This window comes from Lygodium microphyllum, chromosome 2 (assembly GCF_053477565.2).
Source record: "Lygodium microphyllum isolate KBCC chromosome 2, Lygodium_microphyllum_v1.1.10, whole genome shotgun sequence".
NCBI classification, from domain to species: Eukaryota; Viridiplantae; Streptophyta; class Polypodiopsida; order Schizaeales; family Lygodiaceae; genus Lygodium; species Lygodium microphyllum.
Genome location: NC_141136.1, coordinates 161,766,224 through 161,792,659, shown reverse-complemented (window position 1 = coordinate 161,792,659; position 26,436 = coordinate 161,766,224). Strand labels below are relative to the sequence as shown.

Below are 26,436 nucleotides of genomic sequence, written 5' to 3'. Positions count from 1 at the left end.
ATTATAATTCACATCACTCCACTAGTGGCAATTGTTTCTTTCTTGGCTCGTCTTGTATATCTTGGCTTAGCAAGAAACAGTCCACTGTTGTCACATCGTCATGTGAAGCTAAATACAAGGCAGCTTTCACTACCATAGTTGAATGTGTATGGATTAGACACTTGCTAGTTGATCTGGATGTATCTGTTACAGAGCCTACTCCTTTGTTCACTAACAGTCAGAGTGCCATTGTTGGGTATTTCACTTACGCCTCACTTACGCCAACACTCACATAGGAGTGTCGGTGATCAGTAGGACACTGGGGCACTTTTTACTCTCGGTAGGAGAGGTTTTTTTCCCCAGACTTATGGTATTATTTTGTATGTGCTTATGACACACACTTACGGACACTTATCGTATTTGGATGTGAACACCCCCTACAACCCTAAGGTTCAAGGGTTGTACCTTATTCTTTCATTTTTTACACTCTTTCAGTCTATTGCATTGGGCGTTGTGCTTCACTCTCATACTGTCTACTAATTTCTATGTTGAGCTTCAATCCCATCTTCATCTCACAAGAACCTAAAGAAGAAGGTTCTAGAGTAGCCTAAAGAAGAGAAAGAGCGAACGCTCAACACCCCTTGGGTAGAGCCAAGAAGAGCTAGATTGAGAATCAACCGCTTCATGTGCTAGTCAAATGTGGTAGGCATGCCCGAAACTCAACCTTAAGAGAGAGTTGTGAAGATATGCTAGGGTTTGCACAGAGAAAACTCAAAATATACAAACATGGCCAAAACACAATAACTCAAACAGCAACGCAATGAATGTAAAACACAAACACAAACTAGGAAGAAAGAGAACTTTGGAGTGAATGAATCAATGCTATAAATGAATGATAGAATGTACAGTATGCTCAAAGGCAAAGCTGTCCAACAACTAGTGGCTCTCGTGGGAGCGGGCTGAGGGAGGTGTCAATGTGTGTCAGCCATCAGAGACGGATCCCAAGTGCAATAACCACCAATCGAAGCAAAGGGTGAGGACGAAAAGTGCTGAAAACACAAGAACGACCTCTTGTAGATGCAAATGCAAATCAAGGCGATGTTGGACATGGAAGGGCAGCAAGCTATTGTTAGTGGTTTAATCAGCTCGTGAGTGAGTCTAGTCTTGTGCAACTCTAACTGGGCATTGGTAGTTTTTATTGTCATTACTATGGTGATTTGGGCCATTTATTGCTAGCCAACTGCATGTTGATCCTAGCCGACCTATTTATTATTTGGCATTATTTTATGCCTATATATCATGGCCCCCTCCTCAATCATTATCATTATCTACTTGCAAATTCCCAATGCAGGTCCTATGGGAGACAGGAAACCGGTGCTAGTTCCCATGCAACTAGTGACTCACTACTGTACGTAATTGTCTCATGTTTGGTATATGGATTTCATTTCCCGAGCACATCTTTGAGTTCTCCCTTTGCCATGTTCTTTTGATTTCTTCTGTTTTCTCTTTTCTCTTGTGTTGTGCAGTCTATTACAGCAATCTTCTATGCTTCCATCGCTGCACCCACTTCTCGCATGATATCAAACATCTGTGTTCAGGCTCTGGGTGCTATTTCCTGCTGTGGACAGTCTGCTCTCACACCTATCTGCTGTTGATCAGCCTCCAGCTATTTGCTGCAGCCCAAGCAACCTGTCCTTGCTGCAAATTGTCCTGATTTTCTGCCCCTGTAGCCTGCATTTTTCATCTCAGCTGCCTGCACTTTCTATTTTCTATATTATTTTAATGCTAAAGCCTATATTTAATGCTATGTCTGTCTATGTTTTGACATGCAGCCACTACATTTGCATTTAACACTTGTGCAGGCCAGGCAAAAATGATTTCAGCCTTCGAACAGTGTTTTTTGACTGTTTTCACCCTTATTATCTCAGATTTTGCAGTCATTTTCTAATCAGCTCCTATTGTCACTGCATGTGAGCTCATCCTCCATGTAATTTGTATTGTGTTTGACTGTACTCTCTCTCTATTCTTTATCTTCTCTTCCTATCCTCTCCTGATGGCTCCTCCATGCTGTTCTACTGATGATAAACTTCACGGCTCTAATTACTTGACATAGAGCGTTGTTATAAAAGCATGGTTTGTGTAGAAGCGATTGTGGTACATTCTTTTTGGAGCTATTGAGCATCCTCAACCTCCCACTCCTCTTCTAGATGATTGGGACCAAGACAACCACAAGAAAGCTATGCTTACATGGGATTCCCATGATGCCCATGCATATTTCGCTCTTCTCCGATGTATCTCTAAAGAGGTTTTACCGGTGGTCACCTCCTGCAAAACAGCTTCAGCGATATGGGTGAAGCTTCAGATGTTGTATGAGGCTCCCTCAACCATGCATGCCATTACCCTCTATGGACACCTCTTGCAGATCAAGGTTGAGCCAAAGGATACTATTCAATCATTTTTGCTTCATGTTACATAAGTACAAGATCAACTTCGTCACATGCAGTCTACCCTTCCATAGGCTCATCTTGTGGGGACTGTGCTCTATAAGCTTCCTCTAGAGTTTGATGGAGTCACCAATGCTTTGCGTTTGCGGGCCCACACATTATCAACACCACTGAGCTTTACATATATGTTCTCAATGTTGCTTCAACATGAGGCATCTTTGCGGTTACAGGAGAGGCTTCCATCTTAGTATGATGGCTCTAATGAGGTATTTTCAACTTCAGAGAAGGGTGACGGGAAGAAGAAATTGAAGGTTCAATGTTATCACTATTGTAAGTGCGGGAAAGAATGTGAGAATGACAATACTTTGAACTTAACCAACTTAATCAATTATCACCATGAAAAAGTAGAAGATAGAGAGACAGAGAGAGACAGAGAGAGAGAGATGAGCCGACACCACATTGAGAGGGGAACCGGCCCCTCTCCCTTTTCAAGAATTTATTCAAACAAAACCACAGGCACCAAGTGCCTAAACCATATACAAAAGGACTGATTTATTGCAATTCTAAAAACTAGGGTTTTGAAACCCTAATTTCTGTAAACTCTAAGCGGCAAGTTGATTCTCTTCTTTATGCTTGATTAGATCAAGCTAACTAGAAGATGTTTCTTGGACAAGAGATAGATCAGAGAGTACAAAGCATACAGCTAAAATTTCAGCACAAGAGCTTGTTTCAAATGAAAAGAGAGTCCTCCGATATATAGGTGTGGGTGAAACCAGCCTTCCTCCTTCAATAGGATAGCAAATAACCTAATAGACACTATTTACGACAATTAACAAATTCACAAAACTGAAATGCACACTTTACCATATAATCTTGGACATTGGACACCCTGTTCGCCTCAAAACTGGCACCCCTTTTGGTATTTATTTAACTTAATTGAAGAAGAAGTTAATGTGCTCTGGGATTCTCCCAATCCCTTTCGGTATTCCAACTCCCCTTGCTGTCCAAATGACCAGCAAGTTTTCAATCTGATTTGCCCCTTGATTCGGGCAATCAATCGGCCTTTACCTACTTTGATAGAGATGGAAAATGCCCCAAATTCATTGATTTGCTGGTCCCTCCACCTGAATTTGACTGAAAACAGCTTCATCCCTCTTGAATCCAGGTCTTGGAGCTTCCAATTTCTAGCACACTTCCTGAGGTTGCTGCTAAACCCTAATTTCTTTTGTAGATTAGGATTTACGGCAAAGAAATCTGAATTTTCTAAATCTCTAGTGATCTTAATGCTGTAATCTTTGAAGCAAGGCTGTAGAAAGGCTGGGAGATGAGAGAGAATGCTGAGGAGAGAGAAAATTCAGAATTTCTTTGCAAAGAACTGAAAAAAATATATCATTTACTGTTGCTGCCCTATCTCAACAGCTTGTAGATGCAAAAATTTGAAGAAAATCAATCATTTATTGCTGCTTCCCTATCTCAACAGCCTGTAGATGCTGTCACCTATTGTTGATTGGTCTTCTCCTATCCCTGATTGCCTCAAAAGATCCTCCAATGGCTGCAAATCAGACCAGCAGCATCTCCTTTTCCTCTCTTGTAGGTTGAATACACTAAAATGCCTCTCTCCAGCCTCCAAAGACGTTCTTCACTCTTGAATGGACATTTTTGACAAGTAGCAGCCTTCTCAAATGGTTTTTTCAACATTATTCATAATTAAATATTAATTTTTAGTCTTTAAATACTGAAAATTAATCTAATAATTATTTCAATGCCCTAAAAAATAATCTGACTAGCCAATAATTAAATTGGCTCGGCAACTTCCATTCTGGAGTGTCTTTGCGTCATCTTTGACCATCAGATTGGCGTTAAGTACCATTAAACGCCACTTCTCTAGTGTCAGCAACTAATATTTATGGCCAAATGAATGACCTAGGCTAATAATTGGCACCAGATACCACCAAGTACCTGTGTGGCATAACTTATAGCAATTTTTGCCTTTGACATCCCATGATTTCCTTGGATCTCGAGCTCGTAAATTTACTCTAATCCCAATTACACCTCACATGTGCAACATTCACTTAACCATGTGATTAAAAATTAATCCACATATTAAGTGAGATTATAAAAATGCATATTCTCATAATAGTAGGGCTTGGATGCTCAAAAGTGAAAAGTATAGGCTACAAATGATAAGTGTTTGTTAAAAATAATAAGTATAGAAATGCTTGTCTCTTCAAAATGATACATGTCACTTTTCCACAGAAAAAAGCTTCCAAACCTTCTACTCTAAAAATCTCTCGAATGGTTAAGAATTTGAGATAGCTAATGAAGACAAAATTATTCATTATGGAATTCTGGAGCCTTTAACACAAACAAATTTTCCATTTGAGCAACTTCCAAAAATAGTAACCTCTTAAATTCAAGATTTGCCAAATTTAGCTTTTGGAGAGCTTGACTATATAAGTTCACCAGTTCATGGTTTGTATCTTCAATCATAAGCATCTAATTTCACTTTTTGAAACCGCTCATTATATAGGCTTATAGTCAATGTGAATATTTAGGTGTAAAAGTCTTAGTCATCTAAGCTTTTTGGTCAATCTGACCGCCTAACTAAGACTTTCAATTTCTATTGGGCATCTCGTTAATGACGACCCAATTATAATTATAGTGCATTCTCGCCATTGGCCACTCTTAAATAGAAAGATGAACATTTAATCATATGTTGAAATACTTAAATAATACAAATCGCCTTTCAAAGTACATGAGCATCAAATTGAATTGAAATCATTGAGCCAATATGTCTTGGTAATAATTGGTATACAAAAAGTTTGTTACAACTATGGTAAGAAGGGACACTTGCACAATGATTGTAAGGAGTTAGCAGCTTTGAGGAAGAAGAAGAAGAAGCAAGCAAGTAGGAAACAAACTCCTCCACTAAGCCATCCTCCTCCTCTAAATCTAACTTGGATCCTCTTGCCAAGGCAAAGGCCAAAATATGGAAAAGGTCATGTTCTTCGAATCAAGGGAAAGGCTTGGCAGCCCCTCATTCTACTACTTTTTAGTACTAGTGATACAATCATCCCTCATGACTCTCTAGTGTTGGAGAGGGAGTATGAGAGAGTGGTGAGATGGGGCAAGTGCGTCTAATCTATACAAGTTTATAGGTGCAAAGAATCCAAAGAGGGACTTTCCTTCTACATCAATTGAAGTATGGCAGGTTTTGAAATCCTAGAGCTGGAATTGACATCAAGGTTCATGATGGGCTATTTCCTGATAGAGAGTGGAATTGGCTCCTAGTTCAAGCTCACAAGAGGGGATACTTTGGCGATCTATATTACGGGGATGTGAAATTTTTCAAATGCTTTAATCTTACTACTAACATTTGATTAATTCAATAATCAAATGTGCAAGATTGTAAGACACATAGATTGCACATGGTAGTTATTTCATGGTTGATAGCCAAGAACCCCAAGAAGTCAATAGTTGTCAAAAACAAAAGTTGTGACAAGTTATGCCAGTTGGGCTTTGGTTATCAGTTGGTATCACTTTTGACCCTAGGACAATTAATTGACCATTAAGTATCAGTGGTGACAGCAGGGACTAGGCATTAATTGATTAATTAATGCCAAACTAAGGGTCAATTGAGCTTGAGGACCACTCCAGGTTGCAAATGGCCTAGCCAATTTCATTATGGATGGGCACATTTAATTTTGGGCTTCAAAAGGGCTGAAATCATTTTTCAAAATTAATTAATTTTAAAATTAATTAAATAGCTGAAAATTATTGGAAAATGGGATTAGAAGGCTGCCACTTGGGGAAAATCCCCATGCAAGTTGGAAAAACGTTTTTGGGATAGGTGAAAAGGAATTCAGTGCATTCAACCTATGGGAGAGAGGAAGACGCAGTAGTTAGTCTAGTTTTCAGCCATTGGAGGACCTAGGGCAAAAAACAGCATGACAAAACTACAGATTTGAAGCTCCCGGGTGCAGGCGACAGCAACCAAGAGCTGGCAACAGCATCGCATGCTCCTCCTGGCAGCAACAGCAGCATTTGGGGCTGATCAAAGTAGGCAGCAGTCAATTTCAGGATTTTCCTGCAAAGAAAATCAGGGATTTTTCTCTCTCCAGCATTCTTTCACCTTCTCCAGCCCATTCTCACATTATCTCACCATTTCTCATCCATTTGGAGAAGATCACAACCAGATTTGGTGGACAGAAAGAGAATTTCTGCCTATTTTATGCCTATTTATTCTGTGGCCCCTCCTCCCATTCATTCATCGTCATTCTTCAAGTGGTCTTCCTATTGGAGAGAGGAGGCATTACCAATGCCCACATAGTCAATGAATCACTATTGTACACATCATTCTCATGTTTGGTATATAGATTCTATTTCCCAAGCACATCTCTAAGTTCTCTTCTTCTGCACTATTCTTCTGTTTTCTTTTTTTTTTGTCTTGTATTTCGCAACTTATTTCAGAAATTTTCTATTCTTCCATTGCTGCACCACTTTTGACATGGTATCAAATTGCAAGATCTAGGTTCCTGCTGCAATTTTTTTGCTGATTACAAGTCCTTCCCCCTATTTATCAAGCCTACATTTTTCATACCAACAACCTGCATTTTCAGCCTACACCCGGATTCAAGCCTGCAATTCTCAATTTGATACATTAAATGCCCAACCAGCCTGCATTTTTCATTTTCTACCCCTAAATGTGGCTGAAAACTATTTATACATGCCATTTTTGCCGATTTTGGCAACATTTCCTGGTTCTTTTCTTCATTTTGCAACAGATGCCCTTCATTTATGATCAAATCTTTTGTTACACTTGCATGTGAACTCTCATTTTTTGAAGTTTCTACTATTGATTTGGGAGTATTCCCTCTCCGTGTACCCTCTATCCTCTATCTTCTCTTCTTATCCTCTCCACATGGCTCCTCCGTGCACTTCTACATATGATAACTTACATGGACTTGACTATCTTACATGGAATGTTGTGATGAAAGCTTGGTTTGTGCAAAAGCGGAGTTGGTAAATTGTATGTGGAGCTATTTCTCGGCCTCAACATCCTTTTCCTGTTCTCAAAGATTTTGATAAGAACAACCATAAGGAAGCACTACTTACATGGGATTCAGACGACATACGTGCGTATTCGACACTACTTTAGTGTAGTTCTAAAGAAGTCCTACAGACAGTTATCTCCTACAAGGCATCTCTTGGAGTATGAACGAAGCTTTAAGTGTATACGAGGCACCTTCCACCATGTGTGCAGTGACCCATTATGGCCAGCTTCAACAGATGAAGTTTACGCCTAAAGACACTATTCAATCATTTTTGCTCCATCTTACATAGGTACAAGACCAACTTCGACACATGCAGTCTATCCTTTCAGAGGCCCATCTAGTGGGAACGGTACTCTACAAGTCCCCCCCCCCCCCCCCCCCCGCGCAGTTTGATAAAGGGGCCAATGCTTTGCGAGCACAGACATCCTCTACACCGGTAAGCTTCACCCATATATCCTCGATGTTGCTTGAGCATGAGGCATCTTTGCATTTACTGGGGCAGCTTCCATCTCATTATGGAGGTTCTAGTGAAGCCTTTACAACTTCAGAGAGGGGTGACAAGAAGAAGAAGTCAAAGGCCCAATGTTATCATAGTGGTAAGAAAGGACACTTGTGGAAGGACTGCAAGGAGTTAGCAACCTCACGGAAAAAGAAGGTGACGAACAAAAAGTGAGATGTGGACTCTTCCGACAAGTCATGATCCATGTCAGACTCCAACTCTGATCCTCTCGTTGCCAAGGAAAAGTCCGAAGGCACGAAAGGGATCCACTTCTTTAGATCAAGGGAAGGGCTTGACTGCCCCTTCCTCTACTGCTTTCTAGTCTAGGTGATGCAGCCATCCCTCAACTCTCCAATGCCAAAGAGGGAGTGTGAACGGGTGGTGAGATGGGGTAGTTGAGCCTCATCTATACAGATACACAAGTGCAAAGGTTCCGAAGAGGGACGTCCCTAACGCATCGACTGAAGTCTAGCAGATTCAAATCCTAGAGCTGGGATTGACATCTAGGTTCATGATGAGCTAGTTATTTGACAGAGAGTGGGATTGGTGTAAAGAAAACCGCTAGGGTTTGCACTGAGGACACACACAGTGTACGACCATGACAAAAACACAAAGAGGCAAACACAGACATAGAGGGCAAAACTCAAACCTAAACACAAACCTCAAAAACTCAAACCCTAAATGCAAAACTCAAACACAGAACTCAAGCACAGAAACTCAAACACAAACAGAAGAAGGGAGAGAGAAAACACAACTCTGAAGTGAATGAATGCTGTAAATGAATGTAAGAGTGTATAGTGTGCTCAAGGGTAGAGCAATGTCGGAGTGTGACGTCCACCAAAGATGGATCCCAAGTTTGTGACCACCAGTCAGAGTGTAGAAGTGCTGAATAGTGAATGGCAGCAGGCTGGTCACCAAAATGCACCAGTCTGGAGGCTAGAAACTGGTAATAGCAGCAGTGTACCACCGATCAAAGGCTGGAAACTGTGCACAGTTTGCTGTAAATAACAGGCTAAAACAATGTCTAAAGAGTGTTAGGGCCTGCAATGTTGAAAACGCAAACTGGCTAACCCTGGAGATGATGGACAGCAGGCTGAACAGCAGTCTGGGACAGTTTGGAGCAACCGCCAGCAGCTAAGAGCTGTCGCCTACAGCAATGGACAGGCTGAAGATAATGTGGCTGCAGTCCATGATGGCTGGACAGCACACGGAGACGGGCTGCAGGCTAGAAACTGGGTGCCAACAATAGCAAAGGATGTGTGGGCTGGTGTAACCTGCAAACAAGGATAACGGCTGAATGGGAGCAGCCGTGTCTATTTATAGATGTGGAAGGGCGCCCCAAAAATTAGGGTCTTCACTAAACTCTCTCGAACCACTTCCCATTTTAGGGTTTTCACTGAACTCTCTCGAACCGCTCCCTTTTTTAGGGTTTTACTCTAAAAGAGCATTTTTAGTGTGTTTTGGGGCTATTTCAGAGGCTAATCAGCAAGTAATGCATATTTCAGCTCAACACCCCCTCTCAGGCCCAAAACTGAGCTAAACGGTTAGGCCAGCCATTGTGATGTTTATGTACCCCAAGGCGTCTCACCCCAAAGTAGCTAAGGCATCGGACAAAGGGTGCACGTCGGCTGCCCATTGGCCTACCAAGACTACAGAGGCGATGGTTATCTTACCCAGGGAATCCAAGTCGACACCCCAGAGAGGACAAGGCATCGGACAAAGGGTGCACGTCGGCTATCCATTGGCCTACCAAGCCCTACAAAGGCGGATGGAACTACATTGAGTTTTTTTTTCTTTTTTTTGAATAAGTGAAGTAAATTTGATGGGATGCAGCCAATTGAGTAAAAGTGACCCAGAAGACGGGAGTAGAGAGGGTACACCCAACATATCACAAAACAGTACAAGCTAACCCATCTACTCAGGGTATCGATGACAAGGAAAAATAGATGATGAGGTATCCATGTGATAAAGAAGGATGGTGGTGTGGTAACAACAGCCGCCAATGGAAACAGCTTAGGATCGGCGCAAGTGGTGCTCTGCACAATGAGATCCAAAGTATACTACATACTAAAGAATGCTCATGCAACAGGTGCCACTTGGACAATGTCCCTCGTGGAAAAATTGTTCACTTGCCCAAGCGCCCTAGTACAAGGATGATGTAATCATGCAATGCAAAGGGTAAGGTACAACAAGGTGAAGAAGCGGATGTCGAAGACAAAGTGCTGAAGCCTGTAAAATACCAAGAAGGGTAGGAACCCCCTCTCAACCTGGATGTAGATGCCAAAGAAGAAAGAGGAGCCTGATATTCGTCTTCATATGGTGCCAAGAACCATAAGGAATGAAAAAAGATGAAGTGGATGAAGCACCCCGCTAGAAAAGCAAGGTAGAAGTCACCACCATGATAGCATCGAGAGAGATGTTGCACGATCCGCCTCAAGAGGGGAAACCGCCATGCTGGAAGAAGAGCAAGCACTCCTAGGATGATGAAACCATGAAAGGAACGGTGCACATCCCCACGTCTCTAGCCCTCCCAGGGAGGACCAAAGCAATCTGCAAGTTAGCCCTACACTGAAAAACAAAACCTTGCAAAAGAGCTAAGAATCTGCAAACACAAAGGTTAGTGATGCAATACTCCAAAGCAAAGCAAAATAGAAAGAAAATCTAACTCAAAATCAATGCAATGAATGCGTATGTGTGTGAATAAATGCAACAGAAGACAAAAAAATGGAAAAACTAAGGATAATGAATCCTATGGGCCCGACTCTAAGAGTGCGAAAAATGAATGCTAGACTGACCTAGGGTATCCGAAAGGACCGAGAGGCATGCGAGTCTAAGAAGGTGGCTACCATCGCATATGTCCGGTAGCAGGGCTCTGCCAAGGGAACGCCTGACGAGGTGGAGAGGAAAGTGAGATGGATGCATGAAGTGCAACGGGATCAAAACCTGCAGACCAATCAGCCAATCCCTCAGGGCTAGTGAAAGAGATGGGCCGCTGAGGCTGTACTTGAGCCACATGTCCAACAGCAACAACAACGCATGCTAAAGGAGCAGATAAGCAAGAGCGGAGGGCGTAGCCCCACTGGACTGTGCAGTCGCAACGGTCTGCGGAGGCTTTTTTGGTGGAAGACCTTGGGCCATGGAGCGATACTCCTCATCCACATGGCCTCCTCTCTGGCAATGTGTGCAAAACCGGTTTTTCTTAGGGAGTTGCTGTCAAATAGACCTAGATTATTTGGTTCCATCTAAGGAAGAGAAGTCACCCTTTGATTGGCTTGCCTTCGCATCTAGCGAGTTCTTGCCACTAGTGGTTGTCCCTCCCGAACAAGAGGCAACCAATCCTCTCTGCTCTGAATAAGGGTGTGATGAGGATTTTTTGTAGAATTGATCATACAGCCTCGCATAACGCAAAAACTGACACTCAAACTCGTAGAAGGTTGGCAATCTAGGTTGGGAGATGATGTGTTGAATGAAATTGAAGTACTTGTCGGGCAACTTATTCAAGAAGAATGTAACCTGATTCTCATCTGACTTTGGAGAGCCAATAGTAGTGAGCTCAGCAAGTAACCACCTATATTCAGCCAACTTGACTTTCAGATCATCCCCTTGCTTAATACAGAACTCTTGAAACTCAAAGTCGAGATTAATGCACCGAGTACGATCATGAGCCGCATAGCAGTCGAGAAGGTGACTCCAACGCTGTGATGCGAGCGGGAAGTGCTGCAACTGAGAGTGAAACTCAGGAAGCAATCCCTGCATTAGCTCAACATTGTCTATGGCATTGCGAGCTCTCCATTGACGGATGTAATCAGGGTGAGCTAGTCGAGGGTCCGGTATAGGCTCTAGACCAATGACGAGGTCCCAAAGACCCTGAGACTTAAGCACTTGTTGCATGAAATTAGACCAAGTGGTAAAATTTGACCCGTTAAAACATGTCTTATCCGTGAAGGCATTCTTGGCCATTGCAATAGGAGTGGTAGTGCTCGAAGATGGATAGTGTAAAAAAGTGTAGTGTGGGTAGGATGGGGGAGTGGAGTACACTTGGGAATGGGCCCCAAAGTGTGAACCAGGCATGCGTGTAGTGTGCAAGGTGGATCCATAGGTAGGGATGGGTTGACTAGGCATGGGCATGGCAGCCACATGAGGAACCCAAGGAGGTGGAACGGGAACACAGTGAGCAAAAGATGGGAATCCCTGCGTAGGTGTAACCCAAGGAGAGTGTGAAGACACACCATAAGCTGAGGATGGAAACCCCTGCGTATGAGTGGTCATGGGAGATGTAAAGCTAGGGATAATGAGGGGGATGCCCATCATAGTCGTCCCAAGAGTTATGGGTGTGCTCATGTGCTGAAAGGTGAGAGGCATTGTTTTAAAGGGTGGCTTCTCCCTAACGAAGTACCATGGTGCAAAGAGATAGAGAATGGGGTGGAGAAGGAAAAGGTGCGAGGAACGGAGATGGAAGATCCAACCCCTAGGGTATGTGATGCAAATGTGGAGTGTAATCCAAAGTTTTGGAAAGATGATGAGAGGTTTAATATAGAAGAGGGTGGGATAGGAGGGAAGTGAGAAGTGTGTGTGATATGCTCAAATGAAATAGAAGTTGTAGATGTACCTGAATTTCGTCTGCTTCGTGAGCCCCCTCTATTGAAGTTCACATACACAAAGCCATCCAGATCCTATACCTCAAAAGAAGAAACGGGTGAGGATTTTGATTCATGCAACACAAAAGAATTGTACAAACCTGACACTGGACCTGGCTGAGATGATGAAGATGGATCGCCAGACATTCCGAATGCCGTATGTCCTCCATGATCGAAGAGGTGGCCAGCCTCACCAACCGGTCCGGATGTGGTAGCAAAACTGGTAGGAGGGGTATAAACATCACCGTACTTGTTGCGATAGTACTCCTTAAAGTCCTCCTCTATCATGTTAGTAAAATCTGGTGAAGATGGAGTGTCGTCCTCCTCATGGAGTCCATAATGCCGTCTCAGGGCTGCCAATGATGGAGAAGCCTGATAAGACATCATAGAAATTGGAGAAGAAGGTATGTGGGACATTGTGATTCGGTTGCGAGTCGTATTGTGTGCCTCGCACAAAGACTAGCTCTCCACAATATCCGCAGGATACTCTTTACAAGAGCACCAGCTCTGATACCATGTGAAGGAAACTGCTAAGGTTTGCACTGAGGACACACAAAGTGTACGACCATGACAGAAACATAAAGAGACAGACACAGACACAGAGGGAAAAACTCAAACCCTAAACGCAAAACTCAAAAACTCAAACTCTAAACGCAAAACTCAAAACTCAAACACAAATAGAAGAAGGGGGAGAGAGAACACAACTCTCAAGTGAATGAATGCTGGAAATGAATGTAAGAGTGTACAGTGTGCTCAAGGGCAGAGCAATGTCAGAGTGACGTCCACCAAAGACGGATTCCAAGTCTGTGACCACCAGTCGAAGTGTAGGAGTGCTGAATAGTGAATGACAGCAAGCTAGTCACCAAAAAGCAGCAGTCTGGGGGCTGGAAATTGGTAAACGCAGCAGTGTACCACCGATCAGAGGCTGAAAATTGTGCAGAGTCTGCTGTAAACAGCGGGCTAAAACAGTGTCTTAGAGTGTCAAGGCCTGCAATGCTGAAAACGCAGGCTGGCTGACCCTGGAGATGATGGACAACAAGTTGAACAGTATTCTGGGACAGTCTGGAGCAATCGGCAGCAGTTGAGAGCTGTCGCCTACAGCAATGGACAAGTTGAAGATAATGTGGTTGTAGTCGATGATGGCTGGACAACAAATGGAGGCAGGCTACAGGCTGGAAACTGGGCGCCAACAGCAGCAGAGGGTGTGTGGACTGGTGTAACTTGCAAACAAGGATAATGGTTGAATGGGGGCAGCCTGTCTATTTATAGATGTGGAAGGGCGCCCCAAAAATTAGGGTTTCCACTAAACTCTCTCGAACCACTCCCCGTTTTAGGGTTTCCACTGAACTCTCTCGAACCACTCCTCGTTTTTAGGGTTTTACTCTAAAAGAGCGTTTTTAGTGTGTTTTGGGGCTGTTTAAGAGGCTAATCAGCAAGTAATGCATATTTTAGCTCAACAATTGGCTCCTAGTCTAAGCTCACATGAGGAGACACTTTGGCAGTCTTGGCCAAAGGTGGGGAATCCATGGTCACATATGTTCAAATGCATTTTTGACAAAATAGTCTTGTATGCTATTACAAGGCATTGTTGACAGACACACAAATCTATTATGACTCTTCTTTACGTTCAAGAGCTGGTACAATCGACATCGATATCACGTTCTCTAAGGCGCCTTGGTGGTGGCTTGATTACCCACTGCTTGGGTATCCATGGTTCTACTCTAGTGGTTCTTTGTTGTATGGATTATGATTAGCCTTTATCATTGTACCATTGTATCATTGTATCGTATCAAACCACCCATGATCTGAGAGAGGGTGTTAGCAGGTTTGTCAACTCATGTGTGAGTCTGTGCATGTCTATCAAGGCTAGGCACATTGCCTTTTATTTAGGCATTATTTTAGTGATTTTTGTGTGGCATTTTATGCCAATCAGCCAGCATTAAATGTTAACTGTCTAGCTGCCATTTTAAGCCTATTTTATGCCTATTTATTTTGTGGCTCCTCCTCCTTCCATTCAATCATTATCATTCTTCAGGTGGTCTTTCAGAGCCAATGCTGATGTCCACACAGCCAATGACTCACTGTTGTACACATCATTCTTGTGTTTGGTATACGTATTCCATTTCCCGAGCACATCTCTAAGTTCTCTTCTTTTGCAGTGTTCTTCTGTTTTCTTTTCTTTTTGTCTAGTGTTCAGTTTCTTTTAGCGCTTGTCTATGCTTCCATTGATGTGCCACTTCTGACATATATATTCTGGCTCCCTCCTCCTCAATCATTATCATCATCCACTTGTAGATTCCCAGTGCAAGCCCTATTGGAGAGAGGGAGTCGGTACCAATGCCCACACAGCCAATGACTCACTATTATATGCGATTGTCTCGTGTTTGGTACATGGATTCCATTTTCCAAGCATATCTTTGAGTTTCTCCTTTGCAATGTTCTTTTGTTTTCTTCTATTTTTTCTTTTCTCTTGTATTGTGCAATCTATTATAATAATCTTCTACACTTCAAATCAATATATCCACTTCTAACAATTGGAAACCAAAATGCAGTAGCCTCAAGGACTAGAACTAGTTAACGTAGCAATGTAAGCCCCTAGAGATGATGGCAACTGATCACCTGTAGCAATGGGAGGCTCGATGGTGTAGACCACGTAGTAACAGTCGTTGGGGGCTAGACAACTAGTGAAAGAGGGCTAATGGCCAAAACCTACAAGACAAAGATGGATTGAATGGTAGATAACCTGTCTATTTATAGATTCAAAAGGATCCTCCCAAATTAGGGTTTTGCTTATGGGACACATAAAACTCTCTAGGACCACGCACCTTTAATGAAACTCTTAGTAATTTACATGTTTTGGAATTGTTTTAAAGAGCTAATTGCTTTGTAATGCATTTTTAGTTCAACACCCCCTCTCGAGCCCAAAACCAAGAAGGGATTGGAAGAAAAGCTCAAGCCCATTTTAGCCCCAAGGCATCCCACCCCAAAGCAACCAAGGCATTTAACAAAGGATGCATGTCGACTGCCCAATGGCCTACAAAGACTACAGAGGCAATGGTTATCTTACCAAGGGAGCCCAAAAGAGTGTGAACTATCTCTATCCAAATTGTCAATAAAGACTCCCCAGTGAATATATCCTAAAGATCAATGACCTGACTACATCTCAAGTCCATAAGAACCAAGCTATAATGCAGAAAATAAATTCCCTAAAAGTCTGAATTTCGTCTTTCCACAACATTCCCTCTTATCCTCCAACCGATTCTCAACTTCCCTCAATAAATTCCAACAATTTCAGCTATTGAAGGTGGAGAATTTGAAGATTCTCTACTATAAAACCTAGCAGAAATTAGGGTTTGATAGCCAACTTAGGAAGCATGCTCAAAATGTAAGGTTTAGAACTTAAATTTCAATAACTGAAATTAGAAAATTTCAAGAGATTCAAGAGGCCTACCTGTCAACATTGAATTTGGGGATTAAAGTTGTCATCCAAGGAGCACACTGAAGGTAAACCCCCAAGCAAATCAAGAGGTAGATTGGTTTAAAGGCTTGCTAATTACTCATCATGACAACAAGAGGCATTTGGTTAGTGGAGGAGATTGAACAAATCTCAGTGTACTCCATCCAACTTGCAATACAAGTTAAAGAAATATTGCAAGGGGCACTACTTTTGGGCCAATTGGGTGTCAAATATCCAAGATTAACTAGTAACATTTCAAATTCAGTTCGTGAATTTATTACTTGCTCTAATGATGCTAGGAGGCATATTCCGCGATGGATTCCGTAAAACTAGAGACATATTCCACAGTGGATTTCGTGAGGTTTTTCGGTGGATTCCATAAAACTATATGTATTTGCTAAGGCTCGTACACAAGGTAAATTCCTTGTGTGAGAAGTTGACAGGGACGCCTATCCTTTTCGGGAGTCAAATTAATATAATATGCACGTGGGTGATTCCACAGCGGGTGATTCCGCAAAATACAAATTTAAATTAATGGACGTTTATGAGTTTAGAGTGCACTCGTATTAAATTAAGGTTAGAATAGAGTTCCAACCTATTTTATTATTTTGTAGCTGAAGACTGCTAGGTATTCACTTTTGTGGGTTTTATCTTATTATTTTCTAACAAATGTGAATGCTTCAGTTAATGTGTAGAGCAAATAGTGGTGGCTTTAGGTAGCACTGGGTGTTAGCGTAAGTTTAAGCATAAATTTCATAATTATGATTAGTTATCTTAAGTATAATATATAATATTATGTATTTATACGATATTGTATTGTTAAAATTATTACTCTACTTGCAAGTTGTAAGTTTAAACTTCTTTAGTAATAATTAAATCATTGTCCTTAGTACTATTAATTTATTTGTTTTTAATATAAATTATTTTAAAATATGAGATTTAAGACGTGCTTTTATTGAAATAAGTTTTCTTTATGGAATACCTTCCTATTTTCTTAATGTGGTTAGGTTTAGAAGGCTTTTCTAGCTTTCTTTATAAAAGCAACAGGACCGCACGCAAAACAGAAAAAAAAGAAAGAAAACTTATTTTTTTGTTTCTCTCTCATTCGGAATCAGAATTCAGAGCTTCAAGAGTCGTTTTGGGAGCTTTGGCACGCTCCGGACGCAATGGTGATGTCAAAACGTCAAGATTCAGAGCACACAATTTTCTGCAGCAATTGTAGCATGTTACAGGATGCTCTTAACTCTTAAAACTCTGTATTTCAATTGATATGTGTACTTTCTTTGTAATTATATGTAAGATATGAATACAAATATGTAAAACTAAAATATATAATTAAGGATGGCAAACCATGGCTTTTGCTATGGAGAAAGTTAGATCCAATCGTGCGTTTTTCTCGTCTTTCTCAATTTATTGAGTTATTCAAATCCTCTTATATATTATAATGTTGTTTGTATTTAATAGTTGAGATGTTTGATTTGTTACATTTTTCCACTAAGTTCTATTATGTGTGTCATAACGTTGTCTATGATTGAGATTTGATTTGCTAGATTTGCCACATGCTCCGCTTTGTACCATCGGTATCAGAGCCTGGCTACACTTCGAGTTTTCAATTGTATGATATCAGTATATAAAGGTGAACACCGTGGAACAATTGCAATCTACAAGACAAATCACTACAGATGAATATTGCAGCTGCATTTCTCATGTTTTGGGCAGCCTTATATCCACAGCTATATAGAAGAGGCACTGGAAAGTACTCAGCTATTGCATATGCTTCACCATAAAAATCCTCTCAAACAACTATTTTTCAAGTAATGTAACTTTTTACTAGTTCATATTTTGAGGATGGTGTAAAAACAAAAGTTTTAGTCCTCAAAAAGATCTACAATTGTTAAAAGACACATATTTTACAAATTTTGAATATTTAGCGAGTTATTTGAGTCCTAAAGTGACCCTGAATGCAAATTTCACAACAGTATACAAAAAATTATGTAGTAGCCAACTTTGAGCCCTATTTTTAATGACCTTACCTTCAAATTTGGTAATCCATCATAGATACATAAATTGTAGACCTTTTTGTTGTCTACAAGTCTCTAGTTATCATCATGACCCGATTCTATCTACAAAGAAAGTTATTTATCTTGAAAGTAGGTCTCGCAGTTAACCCAGACTTGGTGAAATTTGTAAATTTCAACCTATACAGACATCTAATTTCCTAGTAGGATAGCTTTTAATCCATTTGGAATTTGAGTATACTCCCAAAAGAAAATGTTTTAGCCTGAACAAATATCTAAAACTTATATTAGACATGGTTTTGTCAAAAATTTGCATATATTAAAAGATAATCATATCTAAATACGCCATAGAACTTGAATATTACGATCTTTTACTAAGACTAGTATTTTATCCAACTTTATTTAGCCTTATCTTCAATATGTTTCTTTTTTAATTTTAGTCTTAGTCATAAGTAAATGTTTGTTAAAATTCCTTATAAGCTCCAACTCTCTAGTTATAGACTAACTTGATTCACAAGAAGATATAAGTTGTTTTTATTCAAAGTAGGCCTTCAATATAATTCTCACTCTAATTTTTGACGATTATAGTATGCATTTAATGTTGTTATCTTTTGATTTGATAAACATTAAGACTAATAAATTTTTCTTAAAAGTACTTTGGAAAATTCTTCAACTTCCTAATTCTGTTGCGAATTCACGCTTTCTAGTAAAGATAGAGATCTCCAATCAAGGTAAGATAGGTAAATCTTTTACTATTTTTTTCTAGAATTCTTAGTTAATTTTTACTTAATACTAAACTACAATAACAATTTTATTTATTATTGTCGATGCTTTGAGTATGAGACCTAGCATTCATAATATTTATGTCTTATCTTTTGACTCTCTTACTCCCATGAAAGGCATCTATGGCACTAACACTAGTTTTTAATCTTATTAGAATCAATTGTTTGCTAATAATTAGACTCCGATTGATTCATTGTCCTATACTAGATACTTTGTAAAATTCAAAAAAAAAACTCATTCACTTGAAGACGTCTAACGGATAACCGTCCACGCCCTTAGTGCTTATCCTATACTGCTAGCTCCACATTGAGCAGCTAATAGCAATTATGGACAATTACTATCCCATCCCGGGGATATGATGCCAAGAGGCATATTCCACGGTGGGTTCCGTGAGGTTTTTGCAGTGGATTCCGTAAAACTAGAGGCATATTCCACGGTGGATTCCATGAAGTTTTTCGATAGATTCCGTAAAACTATATGTATTTTCCGAGACTCGTACACAAGATGGATTCCTTGTGTGAGAAGTTGACGAGAACGCCTGTCCTTTTCCAGCATCAGATTAATTTAATGTGCACGTGGGTGATTCCACAGTAGGTAATTCTGCAAAATACATATTTAAATTAATGAACATTTATGAGTTTAGAGTGCACTCGTATTAAATTAAGGTTAGGACAGAGTTCCAACCTATTTAATTATTTTGTAGCTAAAGACTGCTAGGTATTCACTTTTGTGGGTTTTATCTTATTATTTTCTAACAAATGTGAATGCTTTAGCTGATGTGTAGAGCAAGTAGCAATAGCTTTGGGTAGCACTGGGCGTTAGCGTAAGTCCAAGCGTAAATTTCATAATTATGATTAGTTATCTTAAGTATAATATATACTATTATGTATTTATATAATATTGTATTATTAAAATTATTACTCTATTTGTAAGTTATAAGTTTAAACTTCTTTAGTAATAATTAGATCATTGTCCTTAGTACTATTAATTTATTATTTTTGAATATGAGATTTAAGACATGCTTTTATTGAAATGAGCTTTCTTTATGGAATACCTTCCTATTTTCTTAATGTGGTTAAGTTTAGAAGGCTTTTCTAGCTTTCTTTATATAAGCAACAAGATTGCACGCAAAATAGGAGAAGAGAGTGAAAATTGAGTTTTTTCGTTTCTCCCTCATCTGGAATTGGAATTTAGAGCTTCAAGAGTCATTTTGGGGGTTTTGGCACACTTCGAACGCAATGGTGATGTCACAACGCCAAGATCCAAAGCACACAATTTTCTGCAGCAACTTACAAGATACCTCTTGACTCTTAAAACTCTGTATTTCAATTGATATTTGTACTTTGTTTGTAATTATATGTAAGATATAAATGCAAATATCCATGTAAAACTATAATATATAATTAAAGATGACAAACCATAGCTTTTGCCATGTGGGAGGTTAGGCCCAATCGTGCGTTTTTCTCTTGTCTTTCTCAATCTATTGAGTTATTCAAATCCTCTTATGTATTATAATGTTGTTTGTATTTAATAGTTGAGATGTTTGATTTGTTAGATTTTTCCACTAAGTTTTATTATGTGGGTCATAAAGTTGTTTATGATTGAGATTTGATTTGCTAGATTTGCCGTGTGCTCCGCTTTTGCACCATGTAATTAGTGTTAAAACAGGTTATCACCACCCTTTTCTCCAAAAGGAAGGTTGATTTTAGGCTCCATGCATAGATCATGCAAACTCATTACAAACCCCCCCTGAAATGCTCCTTCTAGAATTGAGAAAGGAAATATCAATTGAATGGAAGTGCACATCATTTCGGATTTGATTCCGAGTAGAGTACCCCACACAATTTTTTAATATAAATGTGATGGAAAGGTTTTAACACATACGTATGCATGGGATATTTTTTAATTTTTTGATGGGATAAGAACCCCTTCGATATTGATGTCACCCGCTTGCGATGGCGCCACCAAGCAAATGTAATTGGTGACACCTACCACAAAGTTTGAGCACTTGGGAGGGCTTGGAAGTGGTATGTGGGCCTCATGTGTGGCTGGCCACCAAAGGTGCAGACATCATGATGCTACCCATCTAAAAAAGTTGATGTGCCCCTTTTGCTTGAAAAGCACGAGAACGGGCTCTAAATACACAAAACTAACACTGAATAATTGAGTGATATCAAAGTACAAAGCTTCAGGCCTCAATATATAGGCCAACGTATGCATCTAAATCTTTGACCCTTATATAACGCTAGGTGGTGTGAAAGTTGTTCACACCTAATCATGCACTCTTACAATATTCTGTGTTCACTGAGTGGAAAAATAACTAATATCAGCTATCACAGCAACTGAAAAGCAACCCACCAGCAAGAGGAGAGGCTGGACTACCAAACACGTGAAAGCATTGTAAGAGAGGGCAGCTGCTGGTAACAATCATATGTCATGCAGAAACGGTGCTTGTGTAACAACAAAATGAAGGAGACGACCTGCTGATAGAGAAGATGACCTGCTATTAGTGAAAATGACCTATTGTAGGTAGAAACAACCTGCTGTAGATAATGATGATAGGTGGGTGAGGTGTCACAAGGCAGTAGCAGGTGGCAACATGCTATGGAAGATGGCAATGAGCTGAAGGCAGGTGTCAGAGAAGTTGCAAGAGCAGTAGGGTGGTGAATTGACCAATAATAGGGCAAGGAGTAACCAGCAGCAGCAGGGTATGGAGTAACTAGCAACAGTAGGTTGTTGAGATGGGTTGGATGGTGACAACTCAAATTGAGCAGCAAAGGAGCTGGATGTAAAGTTAGGGTTAAGGTTAGGCTAGGAATAAGTTGGGGTAATTAGGGTTAGGGTTAGGAATAGAACAAGTGATCTGATGATGACCCCCTTTATAAAGCCACTTTGCCTTAACATGTCTTGTGACTCATGTTTTAGTAAATAATTGATTGAAATAATATTTTTGGGGCTGTTCGAGAGCCAACAAAACAGCCAATAAAAATGTATTAAATTAAATTAAGTGCTAATTATGTGGTTTAACAATCCCCCTCACGCTCCTGACAAGATCTTGATGGAGATGGACTCATGCCCAGAACAAAAGAGGTCCCATCCCAACAAAACCAAGGCATCAGAACAAGGGTGCCACTCTATGCTGCCCAAACCCACACCAGGATCTCAAAGACAATGGAGAGCTTCTTTTTGGCCTTGTCACTCTTTAGGGAGTTAGAGATCAGGCCCATTAAAGGGTATCACCATGCAAGTCCACCACCCCATGGTGTGGGTGAAGAGATATCAATGAGGGGAAGTGTTGCAGAAGTGACCTTTGGCCACTCTAGGAACCATATGTGAGCAATATGCCACAAATGGCTTGCTGATAAGGTAAAAGAAAAAGATGCTACACATTGCATGGGTTTTCATTTGGAGAGATGCCTACTCTCATAGGTTTTGATCCATTCCAAAGGTCCAATGCATACATATATACAATGCCAGTGCAAGGGGTAAGAAAAGGGAAACAAACAAATGCTATTGCAACAAGTGCCACTTAAGTAGTGCCCTCAAACAAGCATTCTTCACTTGCTCAAGTGCCCCTTCATAAAAATCACTAATGCACACATAGGTAAAGGGTTATAGTGAAGAACTATGACAATCTCTCCTAATAAAGGTGGTCAAATGTGAGTGCTTGCACTAAGGCATTAGTGTTGGTTTTCCTCCCCCTTGTGCGTCAACATGGGGGCGTGCCCTCTCCCCTTTTGGCTCCTCCTCCAACATCAGCCTCATTATGGTAGGAGGGGGATTGCTTCCTCTCTTTGGACCCACAAGGTTGAGTCAGTAAAGTCATCCTAGAAGATACGAATACCATCCAAATGGTACCTGCCTCTACCTACTCTCTAAAGAAGTGGAGTTGGAGCCCCACATGCTTAATCCTAGGAGACACGATAGGGTTACCAACTAGTGCAATGGCACTTTGGTTCTTGATAAGGATGACAATGGAGAGTCCATAGAATATACATCTTTGCTAGGAACCTGCAAAGATAAACAACCTAGATTGTAGCATCAAATAAAGCTCTATACTCAATAACAATTGTAGAGGCAGCCACAATCTCCAACTTCCTACTAATCCAATCAAATGGAGCAAAACCAAGAGAGGAAAAATACTCACCATGGGACTATCTAGGATCCAAATCACCAGCCTCCTCAATATCAATGATAACCCTCCAATCTTAGCCCATGACAGTCCTCCTATCACAACTCCAATGAGAAGTTCTAGGTACATTAACATATTGTGCAAGGACAGCAATAGGATAGGCAAGGTCAGGTCTGTTCAATTTCCCATTTAACTGTTTGTAGTCATTATCCTCGTGAGGCAATTCATCCAAGTTCTTTGTTAATTTGAGAGCTAGATCCAATGAGGTCACCATTAGAGTAGCCTTAGCTAGTGGGAACTACTCTATTAACTGAAGAGCATACTTTGTTGTGGCACAAAGATGCCTCTTGGATATTGGACTCCATCAATGCCCAAAAAGCAGGTAAGAAGACCAAGGTCAATCATCTTGAAAGTAGATGAGATCTATGCCTGAATAGATTGTGTGTGTTAATTGGCAAAGTCGGTAAGAATAAGGTTATGCATACCCCCTTTGAATCATGGAATATGTAAAGATTTGGATTGAAGGGAGAGGGTCAGAAGGACTGATCCTTGAAGATTTGATCAATCTGATGGTAAGAAACACAAGGGGCTTGCTTCAGCCCATATAGAGCTTTGTGCAAGTGAGATACCTTGTCGTCATTGCATGGAATCGCAAAGCCCAACAGGTGCACCACAGCAACATTGTCCTTCAAAACACCATTCAAAAAGATGCGGACAGGCCAGCCTTGATGAGCAGCTAAGCTCAAACGCAATCTGCTCAACATCAAGCTAGGGTGGGTGTGAAGTCATCCTCATAATTGATATCTTCCTTTTGGTGAAAGCCTTACACAGCCAACCGTGCCTTATACTTATCGATAGTACATCTATCTTAACTTTGTGCAAAAGATCAATTTTATCCCGATGACTTTCTTGTTGCTTGAACAATCTACAAGGCTCCAAGTAGCATGTTGTCAATCTTTATTCATGGTTATACACCACTCAAGAATCTCAAAAGCCTCCTATCATGTAGTTGGCTCACTGTGAGCAATATAGTCTTATATAAAGACCAAGGAAAAAGACGTGGAGGGAGCAAGCTGGATAGACCACCTTGGGCCTTCAGGACCAAGCATGTAGATAAGATGTCTAAGAAGCATGGACTGTTGGTACCAATAAGGAAGCATGTCCCTGAGAGACTGTTGTGAAGACCACAGGTACTAGAACAGGCTCGAGAGTGGTAAAGGCACCAAGCTCTGAAGACACAAAAGAAGGAGCTAGATCAGGTAAATGCAACACAACCAATAAGATATCCCTCTCATCAAATACCACAACTCTCTGAACCGAGACCTTGTTTGCCTAAGGGCTGAATAGATGATAGGTCTTGGCCTCGAATGAGTAGCCTACAAAGAGCAGAAGCTCTGATCTGGTGAGAGTTTTGCTTGCTTATCATTCCATCTGTGCATGTGTGCAAAACAAGGCAACCCATCATTCTGAGCACAGCCCTACCTATGCTAAGCTCATCACTATTATGACCAGTTTGCTAGCTTGTCCAATTTGTTAGTCAGTAATATGCTGTGGTGGAGAGCCCACAGCAAAGTAGGGGTTGTGCATCCAAGCAGAGTCACCAAAAGCACAAGGCTGATCTCTTCTTGTGAACGATGTGAAGGGTTCAGGAAGGCAAGTACATGTGCTTCAAAAAATTGTAGACACCAGCTTTACAGGAACATGAAGGCTATGTTTGATATGTTAGCTGGGCATGTTCTGCAAGCACATTATAATCCTCGCGCTACCATGACAATGTAAGTTTTCTCTTCACTTTTGATTCCCTGATCTGTAATAATCATGCATTGTGCCAAAGGGCCATTGTCACAAAGGTCATTGTGGCAGGTTTAAAGTTTCTAATGCTGTGGTCTTTAACTAAGAACAGAACAACCATCCTTTGTTGGACGAATGTTTCTCTGGCAGCTTCATAAAAGGCACGTGGACACTGTTAATAACATTTCATGGCCGATTTAACTTGGCTATCATTATAATGACTGTCAGTGGCTACCATCCTGTGATCAGAGTTCATGGTCAAATCAACATTGGCTACCATTACAAAGCCCAGCAATGGCCATGGACATCAATACCTCTCATAATGTGAAGATCCAATTTCACCAGAAGGAAGCATTTGGTTTGTAACCACCCAGTATATGGAGGAAAGACATTCAGCTGACTTTGGCTTTGTGATAAGGGCAAGGGCAGAAAATAGATGGAAAACTGATGGTTAAGACACGGAAATCCATTAACAAGACTAAGGTTATTAGGAAATGGCACACAAATTCAAGAAAATTTTCAAAGCTAAGAATCAAACAAAGGGGACACTTGCCCATCTTCAACCCTCAACTTGTCTCTATCTCTTCCATTTGCCTATGGCTGTAATCTGTCTCTAAATAATTGTCATATTCAACCTCAATATAAGTGAAATGATCAAGGATCTGATCTCTGAGGCCCCCCCAAAAAAAGACCACATAGACAGGAATGAGATTCCACCTTGGCAAGGTTGACATAGAAGAAAAGGGGCTTCTTGATGCTGGAAACCTGGATGCGATTCTTCTTCTGGTCGGTCAAATCCCCCAAATCGCCGTTGCTGCATTGATCGATGGAGTCTCCCGCGACAGACTGGAGAGAGAGATCTTCACTAGACTCTCCCATGGCGTGGCCAAGCACAAACCCCCCTTTCCCTTCTGTAGTCTTGGAGAATAAGGAATCCTTTCAATTCGGCTGCAGAATTATGCCAGTAGGTCTTCTTCTTGTTCGGATTTAAGAGGCTTCTGATCAGCAGCTCCTGCTAGTGCTCTACATGTGCTGTGCAATGAGTGCTCTCTCTCCACCGCTGCCCCTCTCTCTCAGCCCCAAGGGAAGCTTGTTTTTTGACAAACGAGTTGATGAAAAAGAAAGATGGTTATATGGTGGTAGGGACGTGCAATGGCTTGCATGGAGTGGTGGGGTCCTCCTAAGGGTGGATACACATGCATCCCAGATGGCGAAACTCCATCACGGCACCCCGGATCGATAGAGCCCGCTGTGGCATCGCTAGGGGCCAAAATACGAATACAAAAAGAAAAATGCTAAAGCTTGACAATAAGCCTCATGATAAGCTTGATGATGATTTATTATAAGTCATTTGCTTTTATATACTAACAACCATAAGCGAAACGGGCACTAACAAGTCAAAATCATCTTACTTTTCAGAGACTAAGTTAATTAATACTAGCATTCCGCGCACGCACAGAACGCTTGCCTCGAAGCGGCAAGTGCAACTTCGCTCAACAATCTATTTCTCATCTTTCTCTCTCCTCTTTTTTATTCTCCCCAAATTCTCTATATCTAATTTTTTCTCTCTCTCTTTCTTTGCCTTCTATTTTAGTTTATTTTTTCTTTTCTCTTGGTTCTCTCTCTCTCTCTTTTCTCTCCC

The 26,436-nt window shown here is 40.8% G+C and overlaps 1 protein-coding gene across 10 annotated transcripts in view; it reads right to left on the bottom strand.

Moving 5' to 3' along the window:
• Positions 1-26,039, bottom strand: part of LOC148040555 (uncharacterized protein At2g34160-like) — a 186,519-nt gene extending 160,480 nt beyond the window's left edge. For 3 of the 10 annotated variants that reach the window (XM_087700836.1, XM_087700844.1, XM_087700848.1), the window contains exon 1: positions 25,512-26,031. In XM_087700836.1, coding sequence (XP_087556962.1) covers positions 25,512-25,673 — 162 coding nt within the window. In that variant the 5' untranslated portion in view covers positions 25,674-26,031. Of the gene's footprint in view, positions 1-25,511 lie in introns of all 10 variants that reach the window. The other 7 variants (XM_087700827.1, XM_087700807.1, XM_087700812.1 and 4 more) reach the window with 5 other exon arrangements.
• Between the last annotated feature and the right edge of the window lie 397 nt (positions 26,040-26,436).